This window comes from Protobothrops mucrosquamatus, unplaced genomic scaffold, assembly GCF_001527695.2.
Source record: "Protobothrops mucrosquamatus isolate PMUCROS unplaced genomic scaffold, P.Mucros_1.0 scaffold1398, whole genome shotgun sequence".
Taxonomy (NCBI): domain Eukaryota; kingdom Metazoa; phylum Chordata; class Lepidosauria; order Squamata; family Viperidae; genus Protobothrops; species Protobothrops mucrosquamatus.
Window position 1 is genome coordinate 198884 of NW_015387583.1, and position 16034 is coordinate 214917.

General features: G+C 36.8%; 1 protein-coding gene across 2 annotated transcripts in view; it reads left to right on the forward strand.

The window, feature by feature from the left end:
* Window positions 1-946: 946 nt before the first annotated feature.
* The window catches only part of PDE1A (phosphodiesterase 1A), a 144826-nt gene continuing 129738 nt past the window's right edge, over window positions 947-16034 (forward strand). For both annotated transcript variants that reach the window (XM_029285190.1, XM_029285189.1), the window contains exon 1: window positions 947-1050. In XM_029285190.1, coding sequence (XP_029141023.1) covers window positions 947-1050 — 104 coding nt within the window. The remainder of the gene's footprint in view (window positions 1051-16034) is intronic.

The following is a 16034-nucleotide window of genomic DNA, read 5'->3' on the forward strand; positions in this document are numbered from 1 at the left end:
CCTTTGGCAATTTTCAGCATGCCCTGTCTCTCTCCGTTTCTCTCTTCCTTTCTGAAGCCAGGCATATTGTTATCCCAAAGGAGTCAGGGACCAGGCTGTGTTGCACTGGCTGTGTTTTTCAGCTAGTTAATCTGACAGTTGCCTACTGTGCGGAGTTGCTAGGAGAAGGTGAATAGTCGCAATTAGAGCATGCTCCTTGAGTGGCAACCTGTAGCTCTCTAATTTCCTTTGTGCAGGGGATGAGTACGTGGCTGCAAAGCTGGCTCGCACTCCGTCTGTTCATTCACATCTTTGTGCTGCTTCTGTCCTCCGCGAAGCAATTCAGAGTCAACTCAAAAAGACATAAGTGCAGCACCAGGCAGATGTTCCTTTTGGGAGGGCGGGCTCAAGTTTGAGATTGGCTTTTGCCACCTGCTTCCTGATTGCATCCAGCTTCATAAACAGCAGAGTGCAGGCATCCATCTCTTGGACCAGCTAGGCATTTGCAGTTCTTTTGCGGTAGCCAAAAGATTCCGGTAGATTTTGAAAAAGAGAATCAAACAGCCAACGGCGTGTTCCAGTGCACAGAATCTGGCAGTCAGTCTGTATCAAAGGCAAGTTGTGGGAAGTGTGTGGGTGGGTGGGTGGGGGGGAGGGAGGGGGTGTTGGGGGGGGGAAGACCCTCCACAGTTAGTGGTACATTTCCTGCCTTGTTGGATTAATCTTTGAGGAGATCAGAAGGGCTTCCTGCAGGTGGGGCTGGTAACTCTGCTGGCCAACTGAATAAGCAACTAAGGTAGAAGTGCTTCTCTGCTCTGCCATTCTGATTAGGTTTCAAGAGAGATCACCGGAGGAGCGTCCATCTAATATGTACGGATCTTCTGGCATGTGTGCTGGGTGGAAAGAGCCTTTTCCGTCCTGCTGCTGAGCCTAACTTGAATTCAGTTGCTGTGGGACAGCTTGGAGCATGGGATCTACAGGCACAGAGGGAACTGAGGGAATGGACAGCACTCCTCTGAAGTATCCCGTAGGAGGTCATACAGAGAAAATGTGGCAACGCCTGAAAGGGATGTGAGTACCCTGCCTTTCCTCTTTATTTGATCCTTCCTTTCTCAGAAGAAAAGAGCTGTCATTTCGGAAACAGGGCTAATGCATTTCTCGGCAGAGCATTTCAAGTGAAAGAGCAATAATCAATAATGTCCTCTGTTCAGTAGGCTAAGCGAGAGAGAATATTGCACTGGGAAGCTGGGATTTATTTTTTTTTACCTTGTATAAAGTGGCTAATGGAGAATGAAGCATGTAGCATGTATTTTAACAATTAAGGCTCTTGATCAATGAGATGTGATCATTTCCCCATCACAACTCGTGCAATGTACCTTGGTGTTGGACCTATAAGCCACAATCTTGCTAGAAGAAACTGGCCTTTTTTGCAGGGAAATTGGGATAGTACAAATAGAAAAAGTGTACCTGAGTACAACATTTTAATCCTTAAACTACTTATACTGTAAAACTAAAACTTCCTNTCCTTCCTTCCTCCCTCCCTCCCTCCCTCCCTCCCTCCCTTCCTTCCTTCCTTCCTTCCTTCCTTCCTTCCTTCCTTCCTTCCTTCCTTCCTTCCACTAATCTCAGAAGTTACTTCATGGATTCAATTAAAGCAGGCTTTCTAAGTGTTTTCCTGATGGAGCTGGATGGGAAAAGGACACTGAAGTCACACATCAAGGAAAATATGACTTTTCATGACTCAGTCACATAGGCACATAGGCACAAAGTAGATGCATAGAACAAAATCAGGGTAAACTGGAGATGTTGGGCAAAGGACCTAGCTAACTTTTTTGGGACCAGGGAAACTGGACAATATGCAGAAGTGGTGGCTTTTTTTTCAGTATGGAAAAGGGGAGGTGCATAAGGAAAGCAGAAACTGGGATGTTTAATCTCAAGAAAAGCTCATGAAGAAGAACAGCATACATTTTTGTGCTCTCTGCCCAATTGTGGGTGGTTTATGAGTGCAGATGAAAACAATTGTTTTGGTTTTTTTCATACACATCCTACTTCCCATAAAGCAGTGATTCTCAAAATGTGGTCTCTTTCAGGAGGTCTGCTAAATCAAATGAATAAATATTTTAAAATGTATCAGGCTTAATTTGTAATGTAGCAAATATTGGTAGATAAAACCCACATAAACCAAAGCTCTTTGGGGTCCCTGGTCCCAGGACCGAAATGTTTAAGAACTACTGTGATAATCTGTACTTGAGTGTAATTTCAGATCAAATCTCACAAAATATTTTTCATTGGAACTATCAAGTCTGGAGAATCACAGCTATGAATCAAACTACAGTTTGTTAGTTAGACAACTAAAGCTATAAATATTAATACCTTATTTACATACATTGTTGCAAAGCATAAATCAAAAGATTCTGTGATACTTTGCATATCTGGAATTCCATTCCCAGCTCTGAAATTGGGTTTGAGATGGGGTTTTAAATGCTGAATATTATAGCCTGATATACCTTGTATGGAAAGCAAATATATTTTTGAGGAGTTCAAGGTGCTTCCAAAAGAGTTTCTTACTAAGTAATTGCCTTTTCTCATTCACAGAAGGTTATGAAAAGTCAAAGCAATACAGTAACATCTTTATTACTCTTCCATGTTTTTATATGACATTTTCTATTTTCTTTCTTACCTCAAAATACTGTATAAAATATAACATAAAAATTAAGATTAAATAAAAATTGCATATATAATAGGTAAAAAAAAGTAAAGGGAATAGCCTTATTTTTGGATTGGTGTCTCTATGAACCCATTGTGAAGCATCCTTTGACTTGGTGTTTTAATGAAATATAGATTATGCCATCTTTCTTCACCTCCATTCTATTCTTCTGAAAGGAGAAGAGTCATTGACTATCTTTCCTTCTGTTTCTTCTGTGACAAGTTCCAGTGAAGGCAACAGAAACAGAACTTAATCTTGGGAAAATATATATCCCAACCTTCCATAGCATACAAAATAAAGGGTGTTACAATGGGCTGATGGATGATCTTTTATTGATTTAATTGGAACATACAGCTGGAAAAGCTTGGATAATTGAAAAAAACCAACATTATATGCTCCCCAAAGCATGGACTTTGCCAAGAGGTGTGTGTTCATGTAGAATCCAAATGTGTTAGATTCATCACTGGATCAGACCAAGACTGTTGTAATTCAGTTGCTCTACCCTACAGCAGGCGAGCAGATGCATCAGGGAAACTCACAAAACAGATATGAGGGTAATAACTCTCTTCTTCTATCGCTCCATAGCAACTGTTATTAAAGACATGCTGCCTTTGATTCTGGAGACAGTCTATAGCCACCAAGATTATTTCCCATTGATAAGCCCTATTCGCTCTGTTTTCACTGGAACACAACTCACAGTTTGGGCTTCATTGTAAGGGCAGCTAGTTTGTGGTGCTTCATGCCCACCAGATGGCATCTTTTGAGTATGCAAATAGACTACACTAGCTGATGTAGGCATGTGTGGCTGCTGTATAGCTTGTATATACTGTTCACTATGGTTAAGATGTTGGATTAAGAGTGAGGAGAGTCAGGTTCAAGTCCACTCACAGCCATGGAAATTTCTCAGGTGACTTTGATCTCCTTCATCCCAAACTATGTACTGTTTTTTTAAAAAATATTTTTTTATTATTTATCTCCAAAGATAAAATACAAAATAGAAAGGAAAAAAATCAACTACAAACATAGCAACCAAACAACAACAAAAAGTAATAAAAATGTATGCACAGAACTAATATTAAACATAAACATTAAACATAAAATGTCCACCCTCGTTGAGTGTTGAAAAACATATCTCTAGTAACTGATATGTTCTCCCGCTTGCATGAAAGATCTACAAATACTTACAAATGTTCCCATCTCTATTTACCAAAAATATTATGTTACATAAAAAGATGTCACCGATGTATTATCTATCCAACAAGTCAACTCACCACTATTCACTTAAAAAAAATCAGTTAACAAATAACCCCTAGAACAAAACTAGTCTTCAAAGCGCTCTGTTAACAGAAAGTCCACAAATGGCTTCCAATCTCTTATAAAATTGTCTAGTCCATTGTCTTTAATGACTGTGGTTAATTTTGCTATCTTTGTCAATTCAGTCAGTTTTAAAATCCAAAAGTCAGTGTCCCTTTTTCTTTCCAATACTTGATATAGACAATCCTTACAGCAGTTACCATGTAAAGAAATAAGGTCCCAAACAGTTTTTCTATCAATTTGTCCATAACACCTAGAAGAAATGCTTTAGGTTTCATTAGTATTTGTATTTTGAGTATTTTCTTTCATTATCATTATCATGATTATCCAATATGATTTAGCATATTTACAAGATCACCTTATGTGATAAAATGTACCTAGAATTTGGTTACAGTTTCAACACTTTATTAGAAGTTCTCTATACATTTTTCCAGTTTGTCTGGAGTCAAATATCATCAATACATCATTTTATAAAAAAATTCTTTCAAACAGTAATTCAAAGTAAATTTTAAACCATTGGTCCCTATATTCTCCCACTGAACTAAGGATATATTATAATAAAGTTTTTCATCCATTTTACCATACAATCTTTAACATATTCATTTTCCAGATTCATCTTAAGTAACATTTTATAAACTTTAGTGATCAAGTGGTCATCTCCAGAACATGAGTTCAAGTCCAATTCAGATTTATCTCCTTCAAAAACAAAACTTTTTAAATCAAATTTAAATATTTTAAAAATTCTATAATAATTAAACCAACCACAATTAAATCCCACACTTACTAATTTTCTTGTGTTTATCTTGAGTCCCTCTTCTTCAAATATCAACCAGTCATTATACGTCATTAAGTTCCAGTAAATCTCCTTTCTATATAATGTTTTATGTAATGATAACCATAAAGGTGTCTTATCAGCCAATCTTCTTTTGTACTTCCATTATACATGCCCAATCAATTTTCTAATAGAATGATTTTTTAAAACCTTATACCATAAATAAGCATGTCACCTAAATCTCAAATCAAAAACTTCAACATCTAAAAACCTTGAGTTTTTCAAAGTTATCCAATCTTTCAACCATACCAAATAACAGGCTTCATAATACAATCTGAGGCAAGTCAAGACCTCCATTTTCTTTGGCATTTTGTAGGAGCAAACTACTTACTTGGGATAAAATGAAGGGAGCTCTCTTAATTACCTAGAGTCTAGACAATATTGACTGATTGATTATGGGCCATCAAGCCATGATCTACTCTGACTGACTATACAGATAGATTTTTCCCCTTGATGATTTGTCCCAAACCTGGTCTTTCAAGGCTCCCAGTGATGCACCCATCTGGAGAATAACCAGATATTAATTTAGCAAATAAAACAAATAATTAGATACAAGTTTTGTGTATAGGAATTATGAGTTAGGTCACATAAAGATAAAGAGCTAGAATAGTTTTTATTATGGTTTTCACTTTTCCTAAAAATATGAACAAAAGAAAACCCTTTTCCCTCTTCCTCTCTTTTTCTTCTTTTCCCTTTTCTTATATAAGTATGTGTGCACTGGGCTTCCACGTTTCTAATTAGAATACATCTCTTTATTGCTGGATGCTGTCCCATCATTCCTGAGCCTTGTTTCAAAGCCAAAAGATCATCCCTTTTGCTTTCCATGTTCAAGAATTACCACAATTCACCAGGTACTTGACAACTATGCTTTATGAACAGTAACTTAACAAAAACATTGTTTGTTATATATCCAGCTTCAATAGTCAGCTTCTTCTTTTCTTTTACAAACATCAATACTACATTGCTAATATTACTTCAATTAGATTGTCTTCAATCAGCACACAGTGCACTGTTTTGTGTAAAACATTGCCGCTGAATTCTTCCCATGCATTGGAGGATTGAAGAAAAGCTCTTGAACTAGCGTAACAAGGAAAACGGGACAGACGCACAGAATGTCAGAATCCTTACAATGTAGTATCTATTTCTGCCTCAAGTGGCCATCTACTGGGAGTTAGTGTTGTTTTAGCTTTTCAAAAGCCTCAGTTGGAAGCTTGAATTATATCCTGGGTTTTTTTTTTTGTGTGCACGTGTTTGTGTGTGTGTGTATGTGTGTTGGTTTCCAGAAAGTAAATGCATGGATTTTTAAATCTTGCAAAGTATTTGACCACAGATCAGAAAAAAGCAGTGTACTTTTTTTATGAACAATTTATGAGATTGGTTGCAAATCAAATAAAGGGCAGCCGGATCATGTAGATTTTTCTGTGGGTGAAATTGTATTTCTCTTAATAGCAATAGCACCTAGACTTGTACACTACTCCGTAGTGCTTTACAGCCCTCTCTAAGCAATTTACAAATGTCAGCATATTGCCTCCAGCAATCTGGGTCCTCACTTTACCAACTTTGGAAGGATGGAAGGCTGAGTCAACCTTGATCGGGTCAGGATCGATATCCAGGCAGTGGTTAGTCCCCAATACCAATAATGTGTCTTTAACACATAGGCTTGTTTAGATTTTCTGATTATGTTTTTCTGTCTAATCTATTTTTTTCTGTAGGTGAAATTTAAATTTAAGCCACCTTTCTTCTGAATAAATACAAGATTAAAAAATAAATAATTAATTCATAAAGGGAGTTTATGTCTATGTAGGAAATGAACAGAAGTTCCAAAGCTTCATACAGAAGTTCCATCGAACAAGATCTGCTTGATTACTCTTTGACAGAATGAGTTTAGTTTATACGAAACCTATTTCGCCAATGTTATTAAATTCAGCAATCTACCTTGCTTTTTTCCAGACTTGAGGTACGCCGTCTTTTTAAAATTCATGGTAAACGCTAATTAATTTAAAATACAGTTTTTAAAGACACAGAAAGCATCTCTGCATCTAGATTAGTGATGCATAATTGCTTGAATGTTAGGGCATAGCTGTTTTGTGTTGCAAACTGACAGAAGATTTCCTAGTGTAAGATTCTGAACAGATCTGATCCCATCTGATGAGTGGTTTTTTTTTATTCACTGGCAGGATCACCAAACATTGTATGTTTGCATGCCCCCAAAACCTAAGTAAATCCTGCTTATCTTTCCCAACTTTTTAATCAGAGGAACAAATGACCAATTGACAATCTTATCAGTGGTCAGTGATGTTAATAGCAGCTGTGTCCTGATATCAGTTTCCTCCCAGAAGTTCTGCAGTTCCTGTAATTGAGGGCAATTTGATAAAGTCAGGTGGCTTTTTTAAAAAAGATTTATTGGCTAGCCCGCCACTGTGCCATTTTATCTTCAACCGCAAATGGGCTTAAACTGATCGTTTAATATTTCAGATTGCAGTATTATACATTGTGGAGAAATAAAAATGTTGCTGTCTTAATGCTTATAGACTGCACTGCAGTCTGTAGAAGGCCATTCTTTGTTTGTTACTTTATATATGTATTAAATCTTAGATTTAGTCCAAATAGATTGCTTGTTTTTGACAGACCAAGTGATTTGTGTTATATCTGGATTTTTATTGTTGTTTTTGAAACCAATGTTGCTTTTTACAATGGTCATAAGAGTCAGGAATACATGATTCTATCTTCTCTAGATTGAACTATTCTTTTCAGTCTAGACCTCTGTTATGATTTCAGGAAAGTTACACTTGCCCTTGATTTTAACGAATTTTCACCCCAAAAGCGTTATGGATATGCATGGATTTTGGTGCTCACTGTTCTGCGTGTTAGTCCTAGTCTATACATTTTTGGAACTTGCCAGTATAAAACACAGTATATATATTCTAATGTACACGTTTTTGTGTGTATTTTCATCAATGCATACAGATTTTCAAAATCAGCAAACAACTCTGAAAATTATGCTATGGTGAGGGATTTAGATATTTGTCAACTCATTCATTTGGGTGTAATAATGTTTCTGAATATTTCAACATTAATTCAAATGTTAATAATTTATTGAATAATTGATCCTATTTTGTGGGTAGGAAATGTTGGATTCCTCATGCATTTCAAGTAGCTGTTTTTTATAGACCTTTGCTAGGTAACTAAAATATTAAAGATGCATAATTAATGATGAGTAACAAAGCTCCTCACCTCATGCTATTTTCTACAAACATTTCCTTACAATAATCCCAAAGTTCGAAAAATGCCATATAGAGGGATGTGAATCAATAAGAAATCTCTCTCTGTGTGTATATGTGTGTGTGCTTCATTGATTGATTTTACGCATCAAATTGATCTGATGATTTAAAAGAAGAATTCAAATCACCTTCTGATTATACATATGTAAATTTATATTGATCACACTATTTCATTTTAGGATAAACACTATTACATTAAAATGCAGAAAATAAATAAAAAGAATTTTAAAAGAATTAAAAAAATGAAAAGTATGATATCAAAAGAAGAGATGATACCAACACCATTTTATTATGCCTTTCCATATTTTTTTTTTTACATCTGCAAACAATCTTTACTTTCATCATTTACCAGTTTCAGACACTGCCTCATTTGTTAAACTTTCCTCTTCTCTCTTTCTGAGGCTCTGATCCACTCTATCTATCCATAACTATCTCCATCAAGCAGAAACTGGGATGCAGGAAACTTCCATAGTACAGTGTGACACCCTTACACTCCCACTTGCCCTATCAGCACTTTCTTTTTAAGTATCTGCAGCATATTCCTCCTGCCAAGGAGCCACAGTCTACTTTGCTGCTGTAGCTTCAGCAGTTTAATTGCTAGGCATGCCATCCCTGCCGTGCTCTTTCCAAATGTCACATCGACTAGCTGTTCCAAATGCGTCCTAGTTTTCTTTCAGAAACATGTGGCTGCATTTGTAAAATTGCAGTTAAGTTTTCCTTGTATTGTTTGGCTTGTGGCGGCCATAATGATTGGGCTCAGATGTCACCCTAAGCAATAACCCCTGGTTTGCAGACCACACACTAAACCAAAAGCAAAGGTTTGGTGAAGTGATGGCCAGCGTCAAAGGGTGAAATGCTTTTGTAACTAGCCTTGTTTGCTGCCATTAAGAGATTCAAATGAAAGGGATCAGTAGAGGAAAAGAATTGATTTGATTTATAGTTAAAGCAGGCAATGGCCAAGTCCCAGGATACCACACGCGGAAAAGTAGGGGAACACATAGAAAAGAAACAGATTTAGAAGCACCTTGCAAGAACAGAGACTGGTTGGCTAGGTCTAAGCCTGGGGAATCAGCTGAATATATCTTTAACACAAGTAGCTCCTTTTGGACTCCTTGATGAGATTGGCATTGAGCTGTTGAACTTTTGCCATCTCTGCCAGAGAAATTGAGCTGTTCCTCCTTCCACTTGCTAGCTCAAAACCCAATATGGTATTCAAATGGCAGTTAGTTTCCCTCCCCCATCTCACATCTGATCTTTCTAATGCAACCTCATTATTGTTGTACTGATACTGATACCTTTCTTTCTCTGTGTGAATTTTTATGTTGCCTTACAGAATTTGCAGTGTGCATTTTCAGATACTTCCAAAAGCACTTGCCTTTCCCCCCCCCCCACTACCAACGCAGTTTTAAAACAGTTTGCATAAATCAGCTGGGTAATTGTGGACGAGAGCACTCAAGCATATAATCAGCTGAGCACCGCAGGAATGCACCTTTATAGTTTTGTGCTTTTGAAGTGGGATGGGCAGCTTGGGATCTGCAAGCATTTTGTGTTTCAGTTCCCACCAGCATCAATCAGTCTTACCAACATCAAGGGACAGTAAGCAACATATTCCAAAATATCTGAGAAGTGTCAACTCCTGATTTACATGCTAACCTGAGAATATGTTTCATGGAACTCAACAGACTTACTTTTGAGTGGGTGCACGATTGCTTATTTCTTGTGAATTTTATTTCATATTGTATGGATATGAGTTGCTAGAATATAGCAGTATAAGTGGAGGTTACTTTACACATAATTTTGAGATTGAGGATTCATACCATATAGATAGAAGATAGAAGCAGAGAGTTAGTTTTCTTCTATCTAATGGACTTCTGGATTATTAAGATAAGATAAGATAATCTTTATTGTCATTTTTATACTGTGGGCACAATGGCACACATCAAAAATGAAATTTAGTTGCCCGCTCTCAAAGTGAAACACATACATGGCACACACCTAAACATACTATGAACAACATATGTATAGACCCACATCCCTACATATACATAGCAAATAAATATTAAATATTGTCCATCTTGAATATATAACGGAAGGAGGAAGCTTGAGAGTTTGCAAGGTTAATGCTGTATGGAATGAAACTCTGGCTGAATCTGGATGTTCTGCTACAGATACCACGAAGCCTCCTCCCAGAAGGTAACAAGGAAAACAGATCGTGAAGAGGATGTGTAGTGTCCCAGATAATCTTACGGACCCTGCTCAAGCAGCGCTTCTGTGCTATGTCCTGGATGGGAGGGAGGGAACTGCCAATGATCTTTTCGGCCATAAATATTGCCATAAATAATGCTTAATAATATTTATTTATGGCTTCTGACATAAATAAAGTGGCTTCTTATTTATAAATAAATTTTTAAAAAGTGGTTTCTGCCCTTTGTTGTCTCTGTGTGGTGACATGCAGACAACAACACACATATATATACCTGTCCTTTGTGCCCTGCAGTGAACACTTGAAGACCGCATGGCAGCACAACAGAATGCAATTAATGTTGCTAGCTTCTGGGCAATATCTGTTTATTTCAATCTTGTATTTTAATAAAATTTAAAATTTTATTTTAAATGTTAATTTTGATGCTTCTGACACAAACAAACAAATCTATATTAAACATATTATAGTGGTAGGGAAGTGCTTCACAAAAACAACCAATGTACAAATACTGTATACTGATGTGAACTAACTACTCTGTTGTGCTTTTTCCTGATCTTAAAATATAGCAGTCCTGAGTGAAAGATTAGAATGTAATACTAAAGTAAAGTTATACTACTAGTATTATATTGCTTTCAGGCTAGTCACAAATCATCTTCTTTTGAATAAGATGTTTAGATGATCATAACAATATGCTAGCTTTAGATTCATGGGCTTCCTTATTTGTAGGCAAACTTGAGCTAAGATCCTTTCCTTTCTTTTAATTCTGTGCCCTTGCTGAGCTTTATGAACAAGATGGTGGATGATGAAAATGTGAAAGCAAACTATGCCAGGGAGAGCAACTGGCAGGAGCAAACCTGATTTAAATGAGCCTCTATAAGTATTCAGTTTTATGTATCATAACTATTATGATAATACCTCATAAGTATTATCTTTGGACATAAGAGAGTACTGTCTTATGTCTAAAGATATTTACTCATATAGTACAGCTGTATTATTATTATCTTTTAATCTTATTACCTTCGCCTATTGGTATCCTATATTACTTTATTGTTTGTATGTACACTGAGAGCTTATGCACTGGAGACAAATTCCTTGATGTCTATACAAATGCAGTGGAATTTTCTAGTATTGTGTTTTTCCTCCAAGTTTTTGCAAGCCAACAAGGAAGACGCTCATTGTTATGTTATGCATGTCCTTGCATCAAAATATTTACAATAATAGTAAACTCTTACACTTTCCCAATTATCAAAAAAGAGTATTATTTTTTAAATTGTCCAATCCATCCAGGTTCTATCTCTGAGGGAGTTATTTTTCTTCTTCATAAAACTGTTTTCTCTTCCGACACATTACAAATTAATTCACGCTGTAATCAACACTCACATCTTCCAATAATTTCCAGATTTTATTTTATCACCATATGCAAGAAACTAATTTTAGGAGTCGCTTTTGCATTGGCTATTGCTTCATGCAATATGATGCAAAGCCAATTTATTTGAGGCCAGAAACAAAAATGGATATTTTTTTAAAAAAGTATTACAATCGACCATAATTATATTTTAGAAATCAATCAATCAAGTCATTTTACCAGACTTTGTTGCTTTTGCTAAAGATGTTTGTAGATGAATTTAGCGGGATGTGCAGCATTTATTTATTTACACATTTCCATTCCAGCAGATATTCTGTCTCTCAAGGATTAAAGGAAAGAGTCAACAAAACAAAGCATTAGCAAAAAGCAGAGGAGCAGTTAAAACAGTAACAATGGCAGTCACTTAACTCCATGCAGAATTTTCTGTTTTGTCTGGTGTCTGGGATCTTTTCAAAACAGGCAAGCTCAAGTGTGGCTCTGTCTTCTCTTTCCTTCTCTTTCCTTCTATTTCTCCCCACATCAGAAACTCTTCCTCTTTTTGGCATCCTCCAACTTGCACCAATGCTGGCCAGCAAGGTTTGAGTTACAAGGGTGGACAGCTGATTCTAACCTGGATAAGGAAAAAGAGGGGGAAAACTATGGGACTTCAGGAACGTCCATCAACCATGGCAGCAATAAGTCAGTGGATGGAGAGATGTCACATGTCTTGCTTTGTAGTGGGACTCCTCTTCCATCCTACAATTACTTTTCCTCTGCATTCCCCTCTCAATAATTCAAACCTTTCTCATTGTTCTTGATCATCTGGAAAAGGGCTTATTTTGCTTCCCTCTGAATGCTCTCTACTTACAATATCTTTCTAGATATTACACCGGCGTGCTGGATATTTTGCCGGATGTTGGATTGCCAGATGAATAGAATATTGGAGGTTTTAAAATAGGATATGCCTGAGAAAAACCTGGGTGGATGGGAAACCTATCCTACATGTGACCTTTGGTTCCAACATTATTTGAATGGCTTGCTGGGGACACTCACCCAAAAGAAGCCAAGGCCAGATGAAGGAAATAGATGACAGTGGATAAAATTTTAAAGTAATGTATTTTTATTTCACCTTTCTTTTGCCCAAGTCAAGACAGCATGTATAATACTCCTCCTCCCATTTTCCCCATAATATCCACCTTGTGAAGTGGACTAGGCTGAGAGACAGAGAGTGACTGGCCAGGATTCAGTCAGCCAACATTCATGCCCAGAATTCAGAACATCCCAGTTTCACCTTAATCATTACATCAAACTGATTCTCAAACAATTTCATGTTGACAAACCAGCGATTTTTGTATTATAAGACAAAAGTTACATTAACTGTATTATTGTTAACCATCAATGTGCATCGCAATAATGCAGTTAGATATGTTTAATCTTATTACACATGTACTGTATTTAATAATTTATTCTACTGTCACACCAAACATTACAACACCGTGTTGACTGAGATGGAAATTCCCGGAGCAATCGTGCATCTCTGATATATAAGATTATAAACAACAAATGAATCATTCATGTGTTTCTGTATATAATATATTTACTTTTTTATTAAACAAAACCTAAAAGCCAAAACTAATTAACAGATAAACCAAAAACAAGACTAAAAAGCAAATTAAAAAGAAAAAAAAGAAATATTTGGAAACACACATGGGAATACATGGCAAACATCCATACCATTTTAAACATTCATATACATTAAGTATATCAATTTGTATAGCTAACCTAGGGGAAAAAAATCTACAAAAAAAATTCTTAATGTGGTTAATTTGTGATCAAATTTAAACATTCTTATCCTCATTGCAGGGATTTCAAAATTTGTCATAGTAAATTTTTCACTCAAAGCAACTTCTGTGATTTTAAATACCTCTATCCAGTGAAAGAAGGGAGCTAATTTTATGATGTTTTTTTTTTCACAAACAAACATGCCCCATTTCTCTTTTCAGCCATAATTCTTTTCAGGTTTAAAGGTGTTGCTGCCAGCATCCTACTGAATGTTAGGTGCAAGTTGCAACCCTCCTGGAACTGATTATTAGCACAGCTTAAAGGATGTGGATCCTCCTGGAGATATCCCAAAGGTGTATTTAAAGTTGTTTATATAGAACCAGCAAGATGATACTGAAAAAATATATCACTAGATTGAATAGTGTAAGGTATGCCTATCACTTAGGCTGATACAAGGGTGTTACTAGGAGATGCAAATCTCTGTATTTTTTATTGTAATAACAGAAAATCTAGAGATCCATAAACCTTCAGAGGGGAAAATAAAATGTTAAGGTATTTCTATACTTTTTTGACTATCAGTTATTTTATACTAAATAAATCACGACTACATCTGCCTTCTATGAAGTCCAACTTGATCTGATCCAGTGGTGTTTTTTACTCTGACTATCCTTAGTTACTGTAGCTAGCCAAGGTCTCAGATGGATGCCGCATTTCTTCCTTTCCTGGAGATGCTAGGAAAAATGAACGAGGGGCCTTTGTCAAGGGCCACACATACTGTGTCACCGAGCTGCTGCTTTTGATTCCTATGAGGGGGGGGGAGCAAATGGACAGTTTGCCTCTGGCAAGGTTTTCCTTGCTTTCAGGTGTTTACTTTAATTTTCCAGGACCTTGGGGGAGACACTAACAGTAAGCTATGCTTACTGTCAGTGCTCTGTTCACGCACCGTAGAGCTTGCTTACGCTAACTGTCAAAACCAATCATCATGAAGAAGGCCAAATGTGCATTTGGACAGTTATTGTATTGAAAGATGCATACAACTTATAATAGGGAAACATTTATTTATTTGAACAATTTATAGGGCTGCCTATATTACATAAACATATACACTTTCGTTTAGTACATTGTTTTCCCACCCTGGTATCATTTAAAAAAAAATCTCTAGAAGTCAAACTTAATTCTTGATTTTATGTAATTTTCATCCATGTAATTTTCTTGGCAATAAGAGTGAAATGATTTGCCACTGCCACCTTCTGGGAAGATTTTCTGATTTCCTAACCTAGCCTATATTCTCTGGTAATTTCCTATCCTTCTCCTGACCAAGCCCTGCTTAGGTTCCAACTGTAGACAAGGCTAGTCACAGGCTGTCTGTTGGGACAGTATTATCAAAGGCCCTTCCAATGACAGCAGTTTCTCATTTATTTAACACACTCTCTCTGTGTATGGTGCTTTGTGTAAAGCTAGCTTACCTAAAATAAAAACTTCTGCCTGGATTTTCTCTCTCTCTCTCTCTCTCTCTCTCTCTCTCTCTCTCTCTCTCTCTCTCTCTCTCTCTCTCTCTCTCTCTCTCTCTCCCCCCCCTCATTTTGTACAACTCAAAGGAGTATACATAATGCTCCCTCCTCCTATAACAGCAACCTGATGAAGTGGGAATGGGCTGAGTGAAAATGACTAGCCCAAACTCACCACATACTATTGTAACCAAAGTACCTTTGAAGTAAATGATTAAACAACAAAAAAGCCACAGCAATTCTATTTCATATAAATGGGGGGGGATCTCCAATATTAGGACTACGAGTAACAAGAATGTTTTGCTGTTGTTTTAAAGCTAAGTTTCAGAGATAATAGTCCTAGATTGATATACTATCCAAAATGAGGAGTTAAATAAGCTTTTTACACTGAGGGTTCACTGCTGGTAGAAAAGTATGGGGGAGAAATGAAAGAGAATAGCACCAGCAGAAACATGCTGTTGGCAACTGCACTTGGTTTCAAGGTCAGCAGAGAAGCACTGGGACCAATTTTAAGTTCTAAATACCAAAGGGAACTTGAGGAACATTAATTATCCTCTTGGGGAGTGCTACATGCTGATTGTATAAAGCTGTTAAGAAACAATTTTCTCGCAATCAAGGGTTTCCTCCAAAGAGGGTAGTATGAGAAATGAGAGTATTTGAGGAGTAATTTTTTCTTTTTAAGTATACCATATAGAGTTTGATTCCACCTTGTAGAACCTCTAACTGTGAATTCTGTTAATGTTAATGAGAGGATTTATATAAAAATGTAAGAAGCAAATTTCTGTTCTAGCTGGGCAAGATTTTCCTTCTATTTTAAATGCTAGGTAATAAGACCTCTTACATTCGTGATTTGATTGTGGAAAAGAGGGCTGATATCACAAATATCACCAAGGCCTAGCTGGATCCATAAGGAGGGGGTGGTCTTTTCAAAATTATGCCCAGCTGGGGTATCCCCGGCTGAGAATCTGGCACAGGAGTGGTGGTATAGCAATTGTAGTCATCAGGGATCAAATGGGTTTGTTGCTGTTGTACCACCTCCTTGCTTGAGCATCTCCAGGTTAGTGGTGGGATTTTCCCAGACTT